The sequence below is a fragment of the Ursus americanus genome, chromosome 10 (assembly GCF_024610735.1).
Source record: "Ursus americanus isolate L20-20 chromosome 10, mUrsAme1.1.p, whole genome shotgun sequence".
NCBI classification, from domain to species: domain Eukaryota; kingdom Metazoa; phylum Chordata; class Mammalia; order Carnivora; family Ursidae; genus Ursus; species Ursus americanus.
In genome coordinates this window covers 30,952,909-30,972,181 of record NC_142136.1, presented here as the reverse complement: position 1 = coordinate 30,972,181, position 19,273 = coordinate 30,952,909, and the positions used below count along the sequence as shown (strand labels likewise).

The 19,273-nt window shown below is 37.5% G+C and overlaps 1 protein-coding gene across 4 annotated transcripts in view; it reads right to left on the bottom strand.

The window, feature by feature from the left end:
- TBC1D4 (TBC1 domain family member 4) overlaps positions 1 to 19,273 on the bottom strand; it is a 181,978-nt gene that overhangs the window by 11,136 nt on the left and 151,569 nt on the right. For all 4 annotated transcript variants that reach the window (XM_045811042.2, XM_087865086.1, XM_087865087.1 and 1 more), the window contains 5 exons: positions 16,291 to 16,448; positions 13,885 to 14,094; positions 11,017 to 11,175; positions 6,573 to 6,731; positions 3,651 to 3,895 (listed from right to left, as the gene is read on the bottom strand). In XM_045811042.2, coding sequence (XP_045666998.2) covers positions 3,651 to 3,895; positions 6,573 to 6,731; positions 11,017 to 11,175; positions 13,885 to 14,094; positions 16,291 to 16,448 — 931 coding nt within the window. The remainder of the gene's footprint in view (positions 1 to 3,650; positions 3,896 to 6,572; positions 6,732 to 11,016; positions 11,176 to 13,884; positions 14,095 to 16,290; positions 16,449 to 19,273) is intronic.

Below are 19,273 nucleotides of genomic sequence, written 5' to 3'. Positions count from 1 at the left end.
AAAAAGTACAGTCTGACTATCTCTAGCATTAAAAGAAGAAATTATTTTATTTGGCTACAGCTTGATTATTGGTATTTCAAAAAAATAAACATTATAAAGGCAGCATATGGCAGCAAATAATAAATGAATTTGTGAATTGTGCTTTAATTTAAATTTTTATCCACACGATAACATACTGAGTAGTGTGGTTCCTTGATCAGTTCTATCAGTTTGACATTTTGGTGTGAAATATACACGATATTTTATTAAATCTAGCACAACTTACTTCCCTAGAAAATATCATCAAAATATCACCCTTAAATAGTTAGCTTTACAAAATGCATTAAAATAACCAATTATATTGTGAATTCAACTGTTGTTTCCAGAACACAAAACTAAAAATCAAAGTACAATGTATAAATATGGCAAATTATTTGCTTGATCTTTATCTGTAACACATGTCTGTGGAAACTAAGTTCCACACACACTGTAAAAGGAAAGAAAGAGCCACAGGAAGTCATAGCTATAAAACAAGAAGCTTACATTCAGTCAAACATAAAGGCTTAAAAGAATGTGATTATTATCTCAATCAGTCATGTTGAAAAATCATATATTTCCCTTAGGCCATTTACAATTTCGAAACTAGACATACTGGGCTCTATCAACAGAGGAATTAGTATTTTGGTAGCACAAAAATCAAAGAAGTCTAATTAGCAGAGTAAAGAGAAGCATATTGTCAAACACATTCTGTTCTTGTTCAGTGAGGATTGTGACACAGAAGGTATACTTAAATGTTGTTTTTTTTTTTAAGAAGCTTTTCCTTTTCTACATTCTAAACTAGTGGTTTAGAACATTTCTTCCATCAAGGTAGATTTACATTAAATCTCTTTAGAAAAAAGACAAATGAAAACACAATCCAATCTTCCTTCAAAGGAAACTTCAATGATAAAATGCCATCTGCTAAGACTAAGTAATTCTTCAGTTTTACAGTATAGATAACATGGCAAATCTTCTGATGAAAGAGGCAGAACCAGAGGAGGGAAATGTGGAAAGAGATGAGAGGGGTAGAGAAGACAGAGAAAAGGGGAGAGCAGAGACTTCACATAAAAGACACAATGCTTTTACACTCAACACAAAAAACAGCAGCCACAAAACATGAGGAGACAAAGTTAAAAGAGACCTCAAACCCCTCATGTCACACATAAGGGAACCGAGGCCAAGACCCAGCAGTGCCCAAGCTCACACCACGCAGGTGATCGGAAATCCCATCAAGTGATCCAAGCCCACTGCTGCTTCCACTTCTGAAAGTCATACTGATTGGATAAAAAACACCTTCTGCTCCTGAAAGTGGAAAAGTGTTATACCTCACTTTACAGAGAAAAAACCTCTATCCTCCTAGAACAAGGTCCCCAATCTTGCAGCCTCAACAAATGCTGCCAAAGATGAAAACAACTTCACTGTCATTATTATAGATACAAAATATTTCTTGGTAGATGCAAGCCATGTAAATGTATTTATCCAATTTACATGAGTTTTTATGATATCAAATTGATGAATTTTTAAATTGAAAAATCACTGCATTTTGGGGCACCTGGATGGCTCAGTCGGTTAAGCATCTGCCTTCACTCAGGTCGTGATCTCAGGGTCCTGGGATCAAGCCCCTTGTAGGGCTCCCTGCTCATTGGGGAGTCTGCTTCTCCCTCTCACTCTCCTCTATGCTCTTTCTCTTTCTATCTCTCTCAAATAAATAAATAAAATCTTAAGAAAAAAAGAAAAATCACTGCATTTTTTGGGGCGCCTGGGTGGCTCAGTCATTAAGCGTCTGCCTTCAGCTCAGAGCGTGATCCTGGCGTTCTGGGATCGAGCCCCACATCAGGCTTCTCCGCTGGGAGCCTGCTTCTTCCTCTCCCACTCCCCCTGCTTGTGTTCCCTGTCTCGCTGGCTGTCTCTCTCTGTCAAATAAATAAATAAAATCTTAAAAAAAAAAAAATCACTGCATTTTTAAAGTGATACTTGCATCTGTCTTTCTATTCATGGACCTAAATCAAACACAACTCACAAGTACTTTCCATCTTTAAAATTTTTAATATTAGATATCAAATTTATTTCTGGAAATCAGACCTACTTAATTCCTTACAAGGACATCCAGTGCTTCCTATCCAACATGAGATATAGAAAAACTTCAGAAATAAAGTAAAAAATAAGGGGCGCCTGGGTGGCTCAGTCGGTTAAGCACCTGCCTTCAGCTCAGGTCAGGAACCCAGAGTCCTGGGATCGAGCCCCACATCGGGCTCCCTGAGCCTGGTTCTCCCTCTCCATCTGCCTGCTGCTCCCCCTGCTTGTGCGTGCTCTCTCTCTCTTTCTCTGTCAAATAAATAAATAAAATCTTAAAAAAAAAAAAAAAAGTAAAAAGTAAAACCTTCCATTGTCATTGACTTGTGGAATGTTAACAGACCTATGAATAGTCATCAACTAGGAATCAAATCACTGTATTTACGTATCCTGGTGATGACCCTTCATATGAACTCACACCTGAAAACCCAAAGCTGAGAGGAAAGCCCTACCTATTTCCCTAGCAAAAATTTCATCTTAAAGAGGAAAAATGGACCACTTCCTCTCCACTGCTTCTCAAGAAAATACCACTTACTGTAATATTCACAAGGTGAAAACCCAGTCCTTTTTTGTCTATAGATTGGTACCTAAAATATTAAATGTAAAAACTGATCCTTGGGAACCAGGGAAAAGAGTATATTTGAAAAGCATTTTTAAAATATTTTACTTCTTATCTACAGCATAATATTATGACTAACTGGGCATCTTGCCTACCCCATTTCAAAGGAGGCAAACTCTGACATTCCTCTCTTTAAAGTCTTATTTTATATTTTCACTACTACAAGTTTTACTTGAAAGTAGTTTACTTTACTGAAAAGTAGTGGCTATTTGTGATACCATATCTATAGATAAAATTTAAACAGCTTGTTAGAAACCAATACATTAAAAAAATGAGACTTTAAACTAGAAGGGAGAAATGTGTATACAGGGAGTCTGAAATAGGATGAAGATCACAGTGGCTGCGAATACCCTACTGAAAATGGCTAAAACATGTTAATGGTGCCTCTGCAGTGCATGCTAAGAAAAGCAGACTGAAAAAAACCACTGACTTTGGACACCTTTTCCTCCAGAAGGTCCTATATCTGACATGAAGATAAAGGAGGGAGACATGGTAAGTTCAAGAGAACCATGACAGCTATCTGCCACTGCTGCATTCATGGTAAAAGGAAAAAACATTTTATTTTTAGATTTAAAAATAAGATTTATGATTCTTTTCAATTGACAGGTTGAGGAAAAGCGAATTAAGAGGACTTGATTCTTTCTCGATTGCCACCTGCAGACTTAGGGGAGACAGACTTGAGTACGCACCCACTAACTTTCTAGAATTGCTTATTTATTCACTTCAGGAACTTAATAGAAGAGTTTTTCTGCATACACACTGTCGTACACTTACAGGTTTAGCCAAAGAGCAAATCCCACACTAAAACAGTGAACTTAAAACACGCCTCCATATTTACACAAATTCCAAGACAATGGGTCCCAATTTCTTTCAGTCTTAACTGTGAGGTAGAAGAGGGCTGCTGCCACGATTCCTCGGAACAGCTTCCCGTGTGCCTCACCTGCAGCGACATCATGTCAGGTCTGTACTGCTTGCGGAAGCCCTGGTCATACATGAGGAACTTCAGCATTTCAAAGGCTTGCTCTTCGCTCATGTGCAGAAGCAGGACTCCAGCCACAAAGCTGATGCCCTGACAGTAACCCACTTCTTTGTCCAGCAGTGAGTAGGCTTTCAAGAGGTTAAAGAGTGAAAGCTGCCCTGCCCCAAGCTGTGCTGAAAAATAAGGGTGAGTAGGAAATGTCCTTCCTGCAGAGGAAGAGAAAAGAAATATTTTTGAGATATACTGATGCTTGGGAGACAAACGTGAGGTTGCAATTCAGTGATTTCCAGGAAGAAACAAACATTCTTTTCTGAACCAGTGAGAGTTGCTTGGAATACCCATCTAAGAGTCTCTCTCTTTAGCAAGCCCTCAATCCTACCTGCCTGACCACCCCTATCTGTACACATATGAAAGGGAAGCAAACATTTGATGCTAACAAGAACTTCTTTCTAGAAAAGAGCAACAACAACACATTCACAAATCAAGGACATGTCCAGGAGAGACCCCAGGAAAATAGAACATAAAATCTATTCTGGCTATAAATCATGGCAAATTCTAAGTTCACATAAAGACCACCCTCAGGAAGCCTGGGTGGCTCAGTCGGTTAAGCGTCCGACTCTTGATTTCAGCTCAAGTCATGATCTCAGGGCCATGAGATCGAGCCCTGCATCATGATGGGCTCTGCACTGAGCATGGAGCCGGCTTAAGATTCTCTCTCCTCCTCTCCCTCTGCACTGCACCCACCCCGGCCCCACTTGTGTGCTCGCGTGCTCTCTCTCTCTCTAAAAAAAAAGAAAAGAAAAGAAAAGAAAAGAAAAGAAAAGAAAAGAAAAGACCACTCTGACTGGAATCAGAATCTTATAAAAGGTCTCATATTATTTAAAAGGAAATCCCAGCAGACCATAAGCAGATTTAGTCCTGCTTTTCCTGTAACAGGACACTGGAGGGACTTTTTGAAGTTGTTTTGTTTTGTTTTTTGTTTTTTTTACATTCGGTCCATCTTTCAGGAAACGCTCCTTTTTTCAAATATCCTTTGTTCTCTTAAACCACCTCCATGAGCCATGTAGACCTCTTTTCTTTTTTCAATATATCAAAAAAGGGCAAGTAAAGCAAAGGGTCAAGCTGATTTCAAATAAATTCCCCTCTAAAAATTCACCTCGGAGCATAAAGTTACCATAGAGACAGCCCAGCAAGCAAACAAAAATCAGTCCTGGCTCACTGACAAGCCGGCACTGAGCACTGACACAAAGCCGTCTCCGTCACCGAAGCTGTGTACACCGGCACGGGGCTTTCCTTGGGCCGCGAAAACCAAGGGGCTATCAGCTTGCTTGCGAAATGACTACTCCTGTCAGTGAGAACTTGTAAGAATGCCAGATCTTTAAATGCTTTCCACCACATATGCTTAGAAGTGATCTTGTTTTGTTTTATTTTTTCCCCAGGAACTGATAAGATTAATTCTGCAGAGCAAGGGGAAGATAGGAGAAAATAAGAACACACTGAGGGACACAGATGGCTACAAGGAGAGTTAAATAAATGATTTTTTAAATTATCATTTTACTTCATTACTTAAAATTTTTGCTAAAGAAAACTACAAATGTTCTCTCTATCCAAGCATTAATTCTAGCTCCATCTTCCTCCTGACCAGCCTTCCCTTATAATCTGAGCTCTCCATCTCCTTCTCTTTATTAGGACATCTTGATTAGCCATAAGTGAGCCATCCCAATTTCTAGGCTGGTCATCAACTTTTAGTCACAGAACCAGAGATCTGCAGGCATCCATAGGGACTGCCCATTTAAATGAGAGGATTGAGACTCAGAGGCAGAGTAATCTGCCTAAAACCACAGTTTAGTGGTAGAATCAGACAAGAACTGAAGTCTTCAGTTTCTCTGTAAAATTCCCCTTTTCAAAAAATATTGACTCAAAAAATATTAACTGAGTTGGGTCCTTTCCCAACAAAAGCTGTTTATCATCCAAAGGGAACAGAGATCCAAACTAGGTTTTGGCCAGTGATTTTTATATGCCCTAATAAAAGGTGACCCCAAATATAAGGTGATCCCTTATTTTCTCAGATGGGCTCAAGTAACATATTTGGCCACTTTAAATACATCAACTTCTAGGGATACAGATGAAATAGTCAAATGCCAATGTACAACATTTAATCCAATTAATTAGGCATTTTTAAATAATAAAATATATATTATAATACAGGAAGTTAGAGAAACACTAGAGACAATGTAATTTTTAAAAGCATACCATTTTTACTTTCCATTAGTTATGTGAAATTCAGCATTTAAAAAGATAGCTTTATGATGCTGTTACTGGAAATTCTCCCCCAGTCACAAGTACCCATTCACATATTAGGCCAGCTCATTTTTCTTTGATCCTATTGGGATTTATTCATGATTCCACAACATAACCACTTATTGTATTCCTTTTTAAAGTGATATTCAAAGGCTTGTTTAAATTTTTTGATGCCCCTTTTCACCTATTCTAACCTATTTTAAAACCAGTGTTGATTAAGAGAATAAATGTCTATCTCAAACAAAAGTCAGTTGTTCAAAATACAGGAACTGAGAGTATCTGATAATATGACCTTTATAATGATTCAAATATAACACCCTTTTGGGGGGGGGCAAGTTTGGGGATGAAAACTTCATTCCGTATTCAGGCACTTACAGTATATTCAAACAAATACAAAGCCAATTTGCCCTCAAGAAAGGGCAGAGTCAGCAGCTCTGCATAAGGCAACAGATCTTCTTCAGCAACACCAAAGCAATAAACAAACAGCAACAAAAACCAAAAAACCCAAGCAAAACCCCTGAAAAAACTCAACAAAGGGACCTATCGTTTACTTTTGTACAATAATCAATAGAAGAAACATACCCAAATCCACAAGAATGGCATGCTGCTGAGCAGTGAGCTGCTTTAAAAGTTCTTTATAGGATATGTCAGGAGGTTGTTGTTTATTGGGCAATCTGTGCCTTAGACGATATTGTAAAGCTAGGAACTGCCAAATTTCTCCTCGTCGACTTTTGGGAACACCTACAAAGATAAAAAAGCAAGGTCTCGAACTCTGGAATGAAGTCGGTAAATCGCAGCTGAGGAACAATGTAATGCTTGAAAACAGGCAGCTGTACTGTCCTGCGTGCCACCCTCTGATCACACAGTATGATGCACTGACAGAAGCATATTCTGACAAGTTTAATCCTGTAACCACTGATGCCCTGCGAAAGAAAACCTCAAATAATAATAAAGGCAATGTTAACGACATCAGCCAACACTGACTGGGCACCGAATACAACATTTATCGAGGGTGCCTTGCTACTCAGCATTATACCCATGCTCAGAAAACCACCCAATGAGATAGGCAATCACTATTATCCCCACTTTCCAGATGGCCAAGCTGAGACAGAAAGAAGCTAAGCAACTGGCCCAAGTTTGTGCAGTTAGTAAACGGAAGTTTAGAATTAGAACTCCCGAGTCTGGCTTCAGAGGCCAAATTCTGAAATCATGAAATGTACTGCTGCCTATTCCCACCTTCCGTTTGGTTTGAAGCTAGTAACAAATGTCAATACTTGTAATTTCTAAACATTTGACAACGACAAGTAACTTTGTAAAAGAGAATTAAGTAGCATTTTTATATAGTCATAAAAGAATGAAAAAATAAGAATGGTCAGTACAAGATGAAGGCATAACTGGAGTGCTCCAGAACGTCCTCTGACAAGACAACATCAAGCATACATAATACATTAACTCCATTATGCTCTAGAACCAAAGGGTATCACCAGCATCTCAAACTACACCAAAACTTTGTTTTGTTTTGGTTTTTTTTTTCTTTTATTTATTTGAGAGAGAGCACAGGTGCAGGAGAGGCAAAGGGAGAGGGAGAAAGAATCCCAAGCAGACTTCGTGCTGAGCAGGGAGCCTGACACAGGGCTTGATCTCACAACCCTGAGATCATGACCTGAGTTGAAACCAAGAGTTGGACACTCAACCAACTGAGTCACCCAGGTACCTCCCACCGCAAAAAAAAAAAAAAAAAAAAAAAAAAAAAAAAAACCTTTTTTTTTTTATGCCAAAGAAAATGAAGTAAGCACTGGGAGAGAAAGAATTCAGCTCTGTATACTGCAGATACCCTACTTCACAAAGTATTTTCAGTTCAGGTAAACTGGATCGAGAATAGGTTTCTGGGCTCCCAGCTGATTAAGGAAGGTTTAATGGCACTGATCTTTTTGAACTTCAGTACCACTGTTTGCATAAACCAAAAGTATTATTGTCCAAAAGGTATAACTCAGGCTCACTGACATAATTTATAAGGCCCTCCACAATATACCTCCAAACTACCTTCTTCAGTTCCATTACCTCCCATTCTGCACCATACATAAGTAAAAGAAGCACATCGTTATTTTCTCACCTCCAGTTTCTTGCTCCTACTGTTGCCTTATGGACTCCTAAGTTCCCCCACTTGATAGCACAGTGTATTTCTATTCACCTTTTATGGCTGAGCCTGAATGTCATTCTTCTGCTGAAGCTCTTTCTCACATCTCTAGGAGTAATCCCTCCCTTTTCACATACTATTTGACACACACTCTAACATCACCTATTGCATTAGCTCTACACTGCATGTTTGCCTATCTTCCCCACTTCCCTGAGAATAGCGAGCAAATGTTCATCTCTGTATGAGGAAAACCAAAAACACACCTTGCTACTTAAACATTTTTTGGACGAATGAATGAAGGATCACATGTAAAATGTCATAACTTTCATTAGCCCATTAAATGAATCTCTAATAACATGAGTGGGCTGTTTTATTATCCATCCAACAACAATTCTGCAGGAAGGCAATTCACTTCAGCTAAATAAGTATTTGTTGAACAGCTAACATGTAGCAAAGTATAGAGAATGGTACTAAGGATACTTCATCCCTGGAAGATGAATAAATCCATTCTCAGCAATTAGTCTCATTCATTCATCCATGTATTCATTCAGTAAATAACTTGCACAAGATGCTGATTAGGTGCTATGTATGCAGTGGTGGGGTGAGAAAAACATTAAGCCAATATATACATAAACACAAAATTACAAAATTACAAATTATGATAAGCACAGTTAAAGGAAAAGAATCATGAGAAAAAAATAACAAAGTGAAACTAATTTGTTTTGGTGGAAGAGAGAAAAGGGCATACTATTTCTGAAGAAATGGTATTTGAACTGAGAATGAAAAGATAACACTCCAGGCTGGGAGTGTGGGCAGCAGTCCCTTTGGGAAGAGGAATGTTGGAGCACCTGCGTGGCTCAGTCAGTTAAGCGGTTAAGCATCTGCCTTCGGCTCAAGTCATGACTCCAGGGTCCTAGGATCGATCCCTAAGGTGGGCTCCCTGCTCAGTGGGGAGCCTGCTTCTCCCTCTCCCTCTGCCCTTGCTTCCTGCTTGAGATTCTCTCTTTCCCTCTCCCTCTGTCACTCCCCCTGCTTGTGCTCGCTCGCTCTCTGTCAAATAAATAAATAAAATCTTAAAAAAAAAAAAAAAAAGAAATTAGCTATTAAAAAAAAACAGAAGAGGAATGTTTGAACACCCTCAGATGGGCAAGGAATGGGGAGAGAAAGGAAGAATGAGAAGGAGGAGGAGTGGAAACAAAGGGATGAGGGGAAATAGGGAGCAGGTAAAACATAGGGAAGAAGGAGTGTAGGAAGAACTGGAGCATTCCATGCAAGAAACATACACTGGGACCCAGAGTAGTTCAGCCTCTCTGGAGCACATGATACAATGAGTGTGGAGCCTGCCTGAGATTCTCTCCCTCTCCCTTTCTCCCTCTCCCTCTGTCCCTCCCACCGCTCATGCACTCTCTCTCTCTCAAATAAATAAAAATCTTATTTAAAAAAAGAAGTTTAAAATGTATTCTATAGGGGCGCCTGGGTGGCTCAGTCCTTAAGCTTCTGCCTTCAGCTCAGGGCGTGATCCCGGCGTTCTGGGATCAAGCCCCACATCAGGCTCCTCGCTGGGAGCCTGCTTCTTCCTCTCCCACTCCCCCTGCTGTGTTCCCTCTCTCACTGGCTGTCTTTCTCTCTGTCAAATAAATAAATAAAATCTTTAAAAAAATAAAAAATAAAATAAAATAAAATGTATTCTATAAGAAATGGAAAGATGAGCACTCTTAAAATTCTTTAAAAGTCATTGCAAAGAAAGGTGTGATCGACATCTCACACACATTCTATCAACCATTGTGTCCCAAATAATACAGTCAATGAAAATCTTTAGGACTTGCATAATTTCAAGGGAAAAAAAAACACACAATATATTAGGCTTGTAAATGTAGCATTTTACAAAATTATTCTCAGCTTCATTTAAATTTAACTGTGCAACAGTTTCACACATTAATCATAACCTTTTAAAATAAGGTTCATTATCAGATTTCTTTGGCTATTTTTGTATTTTTATTTTACACTCAGTTTATGCAGGCCATGCAGATTCTCATTTTAATATCTGGGTCACAGAAATGCACCTCAAATATTCACATGCTAGTTTTAATTTTAAATGTAAGATATTTAAATATCAGTCAGTTTCTACGGCAAAGCAGCAATGCAGTATAACGGCTAAATAAAAGCAAGTTTTCCAAAATAAACAAAGGAACACATAGATGGAAGGAAAACTGATTGATTAATAAAAATATAAATCTGCTTATGTATACCCATACATGTAGTGAATATACATAATACATATACATATACACATAAACATAAACATTTCTGACCAAATGATGGAAATGAGTCAAGTCTATAAGTCTAAGTTTTTATGCATATACTCTAAGGTTTGTACTGATGCGTTCACTCCTTCCTTGGTAAACAACAACACAGGGCTAAGAACAGCTGGTTGAAGAAGTCAGGAAATCTACAGGAAAGGTGTCTCCTGGCTCCTCAGGGACAGTCTCTCCATTAGCACTGTTTTCTTCTCAGTTGAGTCACTGACTGCAGTCAAAAGCAAATTACTTCCGTTTTTAATAGGCAAAGCACGTATGCCTGAGCCACACAATAAAAAAATCTCCAAACATTTTCCTTATAAAAGATTATTACATGGGCACCTGAGTGGCTCAGTCAGTTTAGCATCGACCTTCAGCTCAGGTCATGATCCCAGGGTCCTGAGATCAAGTCCCTGCTCAGCGTGGAGTCTGCTTCTCCTTCTGCCCCTCACCCACTGCTTGTGCTCCTTGCTCTCATTCTCTCTCTCTCAAATAAATAAAATCTTTAAAAAGAAAGATTATCATGATGATCCACCTGAAACTAATGTAACATTGTGCAACTATACTCAAAAAAAAAAAAGATCCAGAATACCTTCTTTAAGAGAAATATGAATATCTTCCATATCGCATCTGATTTTAGCTCTGCAGTTCAACAACTTCTTATCCCAGGTTATTAAGATCTCCTTCTGACATACACCAACTTCTTCATAGTCCAGTTTAACTTTTCTGGACTGGAGTTCATCTCTGCTTGCTAAGAAAAACAAAACAATTTATGTAAAACCCATGCATTCTTAAAACACAGTATTTTTAACATTTTGTTGTATTTGTAAAATCATACCAAATGACTTTTAGGAATCAACCACTAACATCTGATTGAAAAGTAAACTTAAAAAAAAAAAAAAACTGAGGACATACAAAAGATTCCCAAACTGAGTCATTTCATGTAAAAGTATCAGGAATAACTTCCTAAGGAGGTTTCACTCTGTATCTTATAAATGGGAACTCTGCTAAGCATAAAAAACAAACCATGTTTGCTATATAAACTGCAATTTTTTTGACAAAGGTGATAGCCTCCGAAGTAACAACTTGGATCATTTTCAACACCATTAATATTTTATATATGATGTACAGGAGAAAACAATGCCTCATGCTAACCTTAATTAGAGCAATATTTGACCATGAAACCTGATAAATGTTTTTAACTATTTCCAGAGTTACCAATACTGCCTTTAAAAATGCTAAGCCATGTGTCCCTGTGTTCATATTTAATAACCTTAAAGAGGAAACTTCATTTCACTGAAATTAACACTACTTCCATTTTTTAAAATAGTACAGAATTCTCTCTCATTTGATGGCCTAAAATAAGCCCAGAGCTCATTTTAAAAAGGCCCCTAAAAGCAACTACTATCTTGTTGTGTTCTTTATCTTCGATAACTGATTCCAAATGGGAAAACGAAGAAAAAACATTTAGCTATTTTTTCTTCTCTTTCCTTAGGATCACGTTGAACAGGAGTCTCTCAGATCAATGTGTATTCATTCAAGCTCACAGTGCTCAACCCCTTACCTTCTGCAACACAAATCTTTGTCATGCATCCAAAGTCCTCGACAGCACAAAAACAATAGCAGAATGAGTATTACCCTTTACTTAGTGTGTTTGAAACCATTTCAAAGAATTTAAACATCTTATAATAGTGCTATCCAAGTAAGGCATAAAAGTTTCTACTTAAAAGTCCAGACATAATCAAAAGTAAATTTCATTACAAAGATACTCCTCCTGGATACCACTAGATGGCTTTCTAGCAGAGTTTAGCTTTGCTTCTCAATATTTGCTTTATATTTCTCTATGCTAATCAAATAATTTTTTTTAAGAAGTGGGCTCATTAAAGCAAATAATATAACCCTATATGCAACTTTACGAGTAATTTTTTTTTTTACAATGGACAAAGCACATTTCCTTTTTTCCCCCTGCAACCTTCTCCAGATCATTATTCATTTAAAATAATAATCAAGATCTATATGCCAGCTACAGGCCCCAAGGATAAAATGCTGAGTAAAGAGCAGTCAACATCTGTCCTCAACTTGTTAACTAGGCAAAAAACAAAGAACCATCAATAAATGATTACCCATTGACTAGACTTTTTAAATCAGCTCAACTATTTTTTGTCTTTGTTACTTAAGAAATATAGAACTATTTAATAAGGGTTGGTTTCTGATCACATCTGCTAAACGTCACCTCTTATCTTATCCTGAATATGAATGCAATTCCTCTCAAAACCTATAAAAGCTCGAGTGGGCATACCATTTATCACATCAACCTTTTAAAAGCTATATCAATAACAATTAATTGGGGTTTTAATTTTAAAGAAAGAAGATTCATTTGCTAGGGTTATTTAAAACCTTAAATATTTTCCATCCTGCCAAGAAAGCAACAATAAAGAAAATACACTGTTCCCTTGCAAACTAAATATTGTTCAATTTAAAAACCAAACTGAATAGTAAGTGTAGTAAGAGGAATCTTAAGATAGGTGATGAACACAGAAATGTGAATGCCTATACTAAAAAAGCTTTTTGGAAGACAACACAATAAAAGCAAGCCAGAGAAAAACCTAGATTGTACATTTCCCAATAATCTTGTAAGTCAAAGGGCCCACGTAAGCTAAATCTTTTATTTTACAAAAATGTGAAAAACAAGGTCCATTTAGGTTAAGTGAATTGCCAAATATACTAACATGAATACATTTTTTTGACTTTGGGTACTGTCTGCATGCACATCTCCTTATGTGTGGTTCATACTGGGGTAAATAACATTCTTTCCAAGTCTGGAGGACACATTCTAAAGCATTTGGTATTCACAAGCTACACACTAAAGCACCAGAAATGGCACAGTAGGTACTGTAAATTACCCAGTTATAAATTTAATAAAGATTTGAATATGATTTGTTAAATAGAAAATGTATAAAGCCAACAACAAAAACAGGAACTTTGACTTGATAACAGGTAATTAGATAGTTGAACTGGGTACAAAACAAACAGAATTTATTTCAAATAGGCACATTTCTTCTATTATAAATACAATTAACCTAAAAGTTCAATCAATTTCAAAAAAAAAAAGAGAATGTGTTTTTTCATGTTTAATGGTTTTTCTCTCAAGTCGTGCACAATACTATTAAACTTTCAGTCATATCAAATACATAGACTCCACACTGTCTACATTCTCTATTACCGAAATACACTCAAAAGGTGTCTGACATTTTATCTGTTAAACAAAAATGTAAATATTTTAAGCTGAACATTCCCACATCATAGCAACCTCACAAAATAAAACTAAACAACTATAGCCAGTAAAATCCTAGTAAAAGTGTATTTACATTCTGAGAATGAGTGGAGAGGCTGGGGGTGGTTTTACCCTAAACCCTTCAATTATAGTATCATATCATTTAGCCCTGTTTGAATGGCTAACCTTCAAGTTTCTGGTTTTCTTTCTCCATTCGAAGCAACAAGATTTGTTGGTGTATGGCTTTTTTCCACAAACTCCTCAGTTCTTCTGATTTCTTTCTTTCTTCAGCCTTCTCTGGGTCATCTTCCCCAGACATGAATATAACCAGCGGTTCCTCCTCCATGGTTGGAGCAAGAGGGGACAGTGGCAGCAGCTCGTTCCTGTCCAGTCCATCTGCGGAGAAGAAAACAGTGAGAGGCATTCCTGACTAGTAACCCAGACTACGGAAGCTTTGTCTAGAATTGGTGTTCTCTCATCCTATCTTCCACCTTTAAAGCTTTTCACAAAACCACTTTTCCAGTAACTGCATTTCTGGAACTAACGATTTAAGTAAATTCACTAGACTAAATTCCCCTGCCAGATTTCCCTCTCGCAGTGAAACGAAAGCACATGTAATTTCGCCACTTCTTCTTTCCGCACAAAATGACCTATAAGATAGGTGCTCTAAAGTGAACTGGCATTCCCCAGAGCCCAACACTTCTGCAATTTATCTTTGTACATTCTCTGATTGTGCAAAGCAAAGAGATTACATGAGCAGGTAACAATGATCTCCTAAAGGTCTCCATCTGCCATCAGAGACCAGCAAGAGAAGAGCAGCTGAGCAACGTTGGGCATGTCTTGGCTCGGCACCTCTGCTCGCTCCTGCAACATTCTCTTACCCAATCCTGGAGCTCACTCTCTCCCTCTGTTTCAGGCCACCTTTTGCACTCCTGCCAATTATTTTCCTATTAACAAACATGATTGTGTCTTAAAACATTTCAATGGTTGCTTATATCCGAAAGCACAAAGTCTAAACTACTGTAAATAGCATACAGACAGCTTCAGACTCTGGCCTCATGGAACCTTTCCGGCCTCTGTTTCTATCTCCCATCCTCTGCTCCCCTCATGCTGAATTTCTCATGCCTCTCTGACCTGCAAAGTTCTCTCCAATGACATCAGACCTTTGCTAGTCCCTCTTTCTGAAACCTGCTTCTCCCAGCAATGAGTTTAAATAAAAAATATCCAACATTTCTGTGAAGCTTTCTCTGGCCACCCTAGGCAGACTTAATTTTTTCTCTAGGAATGTCAGTTGTTTTCTTGTTTCTTTTTCTTTACTGACTGACTTCTGCCCTTACCCTTATTATTTATTTCTTTAATAAATAATTTTTTAAAATTTTACTTCATAGTTCCTTTTCTAGCTTCTTGAATTGAATACTTAGTATATTTGAGTTTTGTCTTTCCTGTTTTAGAAATGTCCTCTAAATACTGCTCAATGTTGATGAGTAGGGCTCTGAACATATTTTATTCCTCCTAGTTTCTAGTAGTTTTCAGTTTCCAAGCACGTGAAATATTTTAGTTGTCTTCTAATTCTTGATTCCTTTTTTTTTGCACTGTAATCAGAGAATATAGTATGAATATTTATGACTGTTTTACTAACGTGGCCTTTGTAGCCAAGTACATAATTAATTTTTAGGAATGTTCCATGTGTGCTAACCTGCAGGGGACATGTGCTTACCCTATAGGGGGCAAGACTCTGTATAAATATTAGATCAAGCTTGTGTAATTGTATTTCTCAAATACAATCTATATTTACCTTCTCTATATTTAATTTTCAGAAAGGAATATGTTAAAATCTCCCACGAGAGCTACTGATTCATTTCTCCCAAACATTCTGCAAAGTTCTGTTTTCTAGCTTTTTTTTAAAAAAAAAAAAAAAAGATGTTATTTATTTATTTGACAGAGACAGCCAGCGAGAGAGGGAACACAAGCAGGGGGAGCGGGAGAGGAAGAAGCAGGCTCCTAACAGAGGAGCCTGATGTGGGGCTCGATCCCAGAACGCTGGGATCACGCCCTGAGCCAAAGGCAGACGCTTAACGATTGCACCACCCAGGCGCCCCTGTTTTCTAGCTTTTAGGGCTGTGAATTATGCATGTTCTCATGATTGTCATATCTTTATTGCTATATTTACTTTACCCTTTTGGATGTCTTTGCTTTAATTTCTAATAGGTCTAATATCTTTTGGTTGATATTTGCCCAGTGTATTTGTATCCATTTCTTGATCATTCAACATTTCTGTGTCACTTTGTTTTATATGTGACTCTTGGAAAAGCTTAGGTTACTTTTCTAATAATAAAAAGATCTATGCTTTTCCAGCACTATCATAGTGCTCAGTCTGAGAAACTTACTCATTCACTCATTCATTCAACAAGCATTTACTGAATGTCTAATATGTTCTAATGATAACTGAGAAGTTAACCACTGTATCAGATACAGAAACAAGTTATTTCTCTACTGTAATCACTTAAATCTCTTTGTACCCAAAGCCTTGCATTCCATTCCCTAGTTTATGATACCGGGAAGGTGTAATTCTTTAGTGTGTACCACACAGACCCTGCTGCATTGCTGAGGGAGATTTGTTCATGGGAGAAGCAACCCTGAGGAAAATGCGCTGCCTCCAGGAGATTCGACGAGGGGTGACAGGGGTTCCTCCAGCATTTAGGGACTCATTGCTGCAAGTAGACGAGGTCCTTTTTCTCCCTTCTCCATCACTGTGGAAAGCAAATAAATATGTAACTTGTAAGGAGAACTGCATAAGATGGACTTCACCATGACATGGTAGCACAAGCCATTCACAAGTTCTGCCATGGGCAAGCACAAGCCTCGGGCAACATGGCGCAATGCGTCACTAGGCACACTGGTCACCCAGGCCACCATATCCTAGGAAAAATGCAATCCAAGCTGCAGCCCAGTCATGAGAAGCTCACCGGTTTCTACTCATTCCATAGAAGCCAACCATTTCAAGTCCTAACCTGAGGAATAGAAGTATGTATACAGAGGAGCAAAGGTTGCTTAAGTAATTAACTCATGTTTTGCTAAAAAATTTAAAAGTGTATTCTAAGCAATGTAAATATTCCATAGAAGGCTCATAAAGAGCTTTCCTTATACTCTTACAGAAAAGGCTGATAAAGATAGCGTCTCACTGCCTGTGGCTGTAAGATCTGTCTACAAATTGTTAGCCACCAATATCTAGATCATGGCAGAAAGGAACCTGAATAAATGTGGAACAGTCCATTGGGATTATTATTATATGATATATTAAGAAAAAACTGTGGTCAATAAGATTGGCTAGGTTAAGATTAAAAAATATGCAACATTTCTTTATAGCAGGACTTCTTAGAGACTGCACTATGCTGGTATGCATTACGACTCTCCAAGAGTGAAGTAATATATAGATATACCCACACTTATTTAAATCATTTGACCCCATAATCACCTTCTCCAATTTTGGGGGAGTTTGAGGGTGTGACATCTTTCTACGTTAGTGCTTTATGAAACAAACATGTGAAAATGCTGATCTGCTCTAAAAATGTCATTTCCTAGGAAAGAACTTTCTAAGTTATGCTAGGCCTATCTGCAATAAAAGGTCATTATGACTCAAACTTACTTCTGAGACCAATTATGTTAGCAGCTGGAACACCATGTAATAAGTGTGACTGTTAGTGGTGGTAATACTAAGTTTCAAAGCCTCTGAGCTTTCCTGAGACAATGATGAGGATAACAATATTTACAGATAGTGATACCACCAATGAGGATACAGGACTTTTGATGGAGTCAAGAAAAGTCAGTACTTAAGTCAGAAAGAAAATGGAGCTAGAAAAGCCACAACCCTGCCTCAGTAGTGCTGAGGCCATCAACAGTCAAGAGGGCAATTCAGCACTTGCCTGTCATCATTTTATTTATTACATACTCAAAGACATCAGGTAATTCAGTTCTCTCTAATTTTGATCTATCTGCCTGGAAATATTCCTTCTGGATTAGCTAAACTAAGGTTGAGTGAGAGACATACCTTCTGAGCTGCTACACAGTTAGCAAGTGCCATGATATATTGTGACACTTCAGAAAGTAGCTGAGGCATCTATCTGAATATAGTCAAACCCCCCTTGTTATGGATCCTAGATAAAATTATAACCCCAGTATGTGTCCATGGTTCAAAACTCCCCATAATGCTGAATAATCCGTTCACCTTTACTTCCACTTTGGAAAGTTATTAATTCAAGTATTTCCTTTTTGGAAACTGTGATTCAAATGGTCTAAATAACAGTTATATTCTGATACACACTCCTGAAGTGCTCTGTATCTTCATTTTGGTAACAGTATCTTACTAGCAGTTAGTTGCTAAATGTCCAATATTCATGGATGTATTTCTAGCTCCTGATACAGTAAGTGGAAAATAATAGAAAGCACTTAACAAATATCCATTACATAAATTTATATTGTAAGACCATATGAAACATTAACTCAGAAGGTTAATAAGTAAAATGGACAAAAGAAAAATCATATTGGCTAGACTAACAGGAATAAATAAAAGAATACCGTTTTAAAACCCTTAGCATGACTTTTAAGACTTTCTGGCAAAAAGTTCTAACAGCTCTGTTTCCCAAAAGTACAAACTGAGCCGTGGATGGCACTGATAGGTACTGACAATGACAGCGGTTTTAGGAAACAACTTAAGGCATGTTTCTTCCAAGTAAGTGTTATTCCTGTCCTATAGAAGAGCATCTAAAAGCTAAATGAAAGACTTCTGTAAAAGCACCTATTTCAATATGCCTCATGGCGTAAACATTCAAAAATTCCTCTTGACTTTTTAGCAGCTCTAAAAAAAAAAACTAGAGTAAACTAAACCAAAGTATTCTGAAGCTTTTATATTTTAATGCTGGAATTAAAACATCTTTTAAAAAATCACCTTCCAATTCACTGTCAATGACATATAGAATGTCCAGATAGTACTAAAAATAAAACTGAAAGTACCCCTATCAGTTTCATTATTGTCTTTAAAATATGTGTTTTTGGGGGAATAGATTAGAAAAGAGGTCCATAAAATACCTCTCACATTAGCCCATTACAAATTTGAAAGTTTCATAACATCTAAAATTTTATATCCTATAATCTAAATAAATTGCCAATGACACACTTTCTTCCTATGTCCGGAATTTAATGGTCAGAATTTATAAGCCAAAAATTAGCAGTCAAAATATAAGATAATGATATACTGAAAAGAACTTACGTAACAGACCATTGATCCTTTATCTTGTACTAAAAAAGGGCATCCTGAAAAAGCAGGTTGGTGGCCGAGATAAGGTAAAAGCTGCCCTGCTTCACTTAATTAGAAAAACCATGTATCCAGAAGTCAGAGTCCAGATAAGGGTTTCAACAGCCAGTGTATATATGCAGCTTACCACAGCTTACCTTTTGATTTACATTTGCTCAGCAATCTGACTTTCCTAAGGTTGTAATTGCATTGTCCTAAGCATTTTATCCTCACAAAAACCTTATGGGATTGCTGTTATTTCTGTTCCCATTTTTAGTGAGAAAA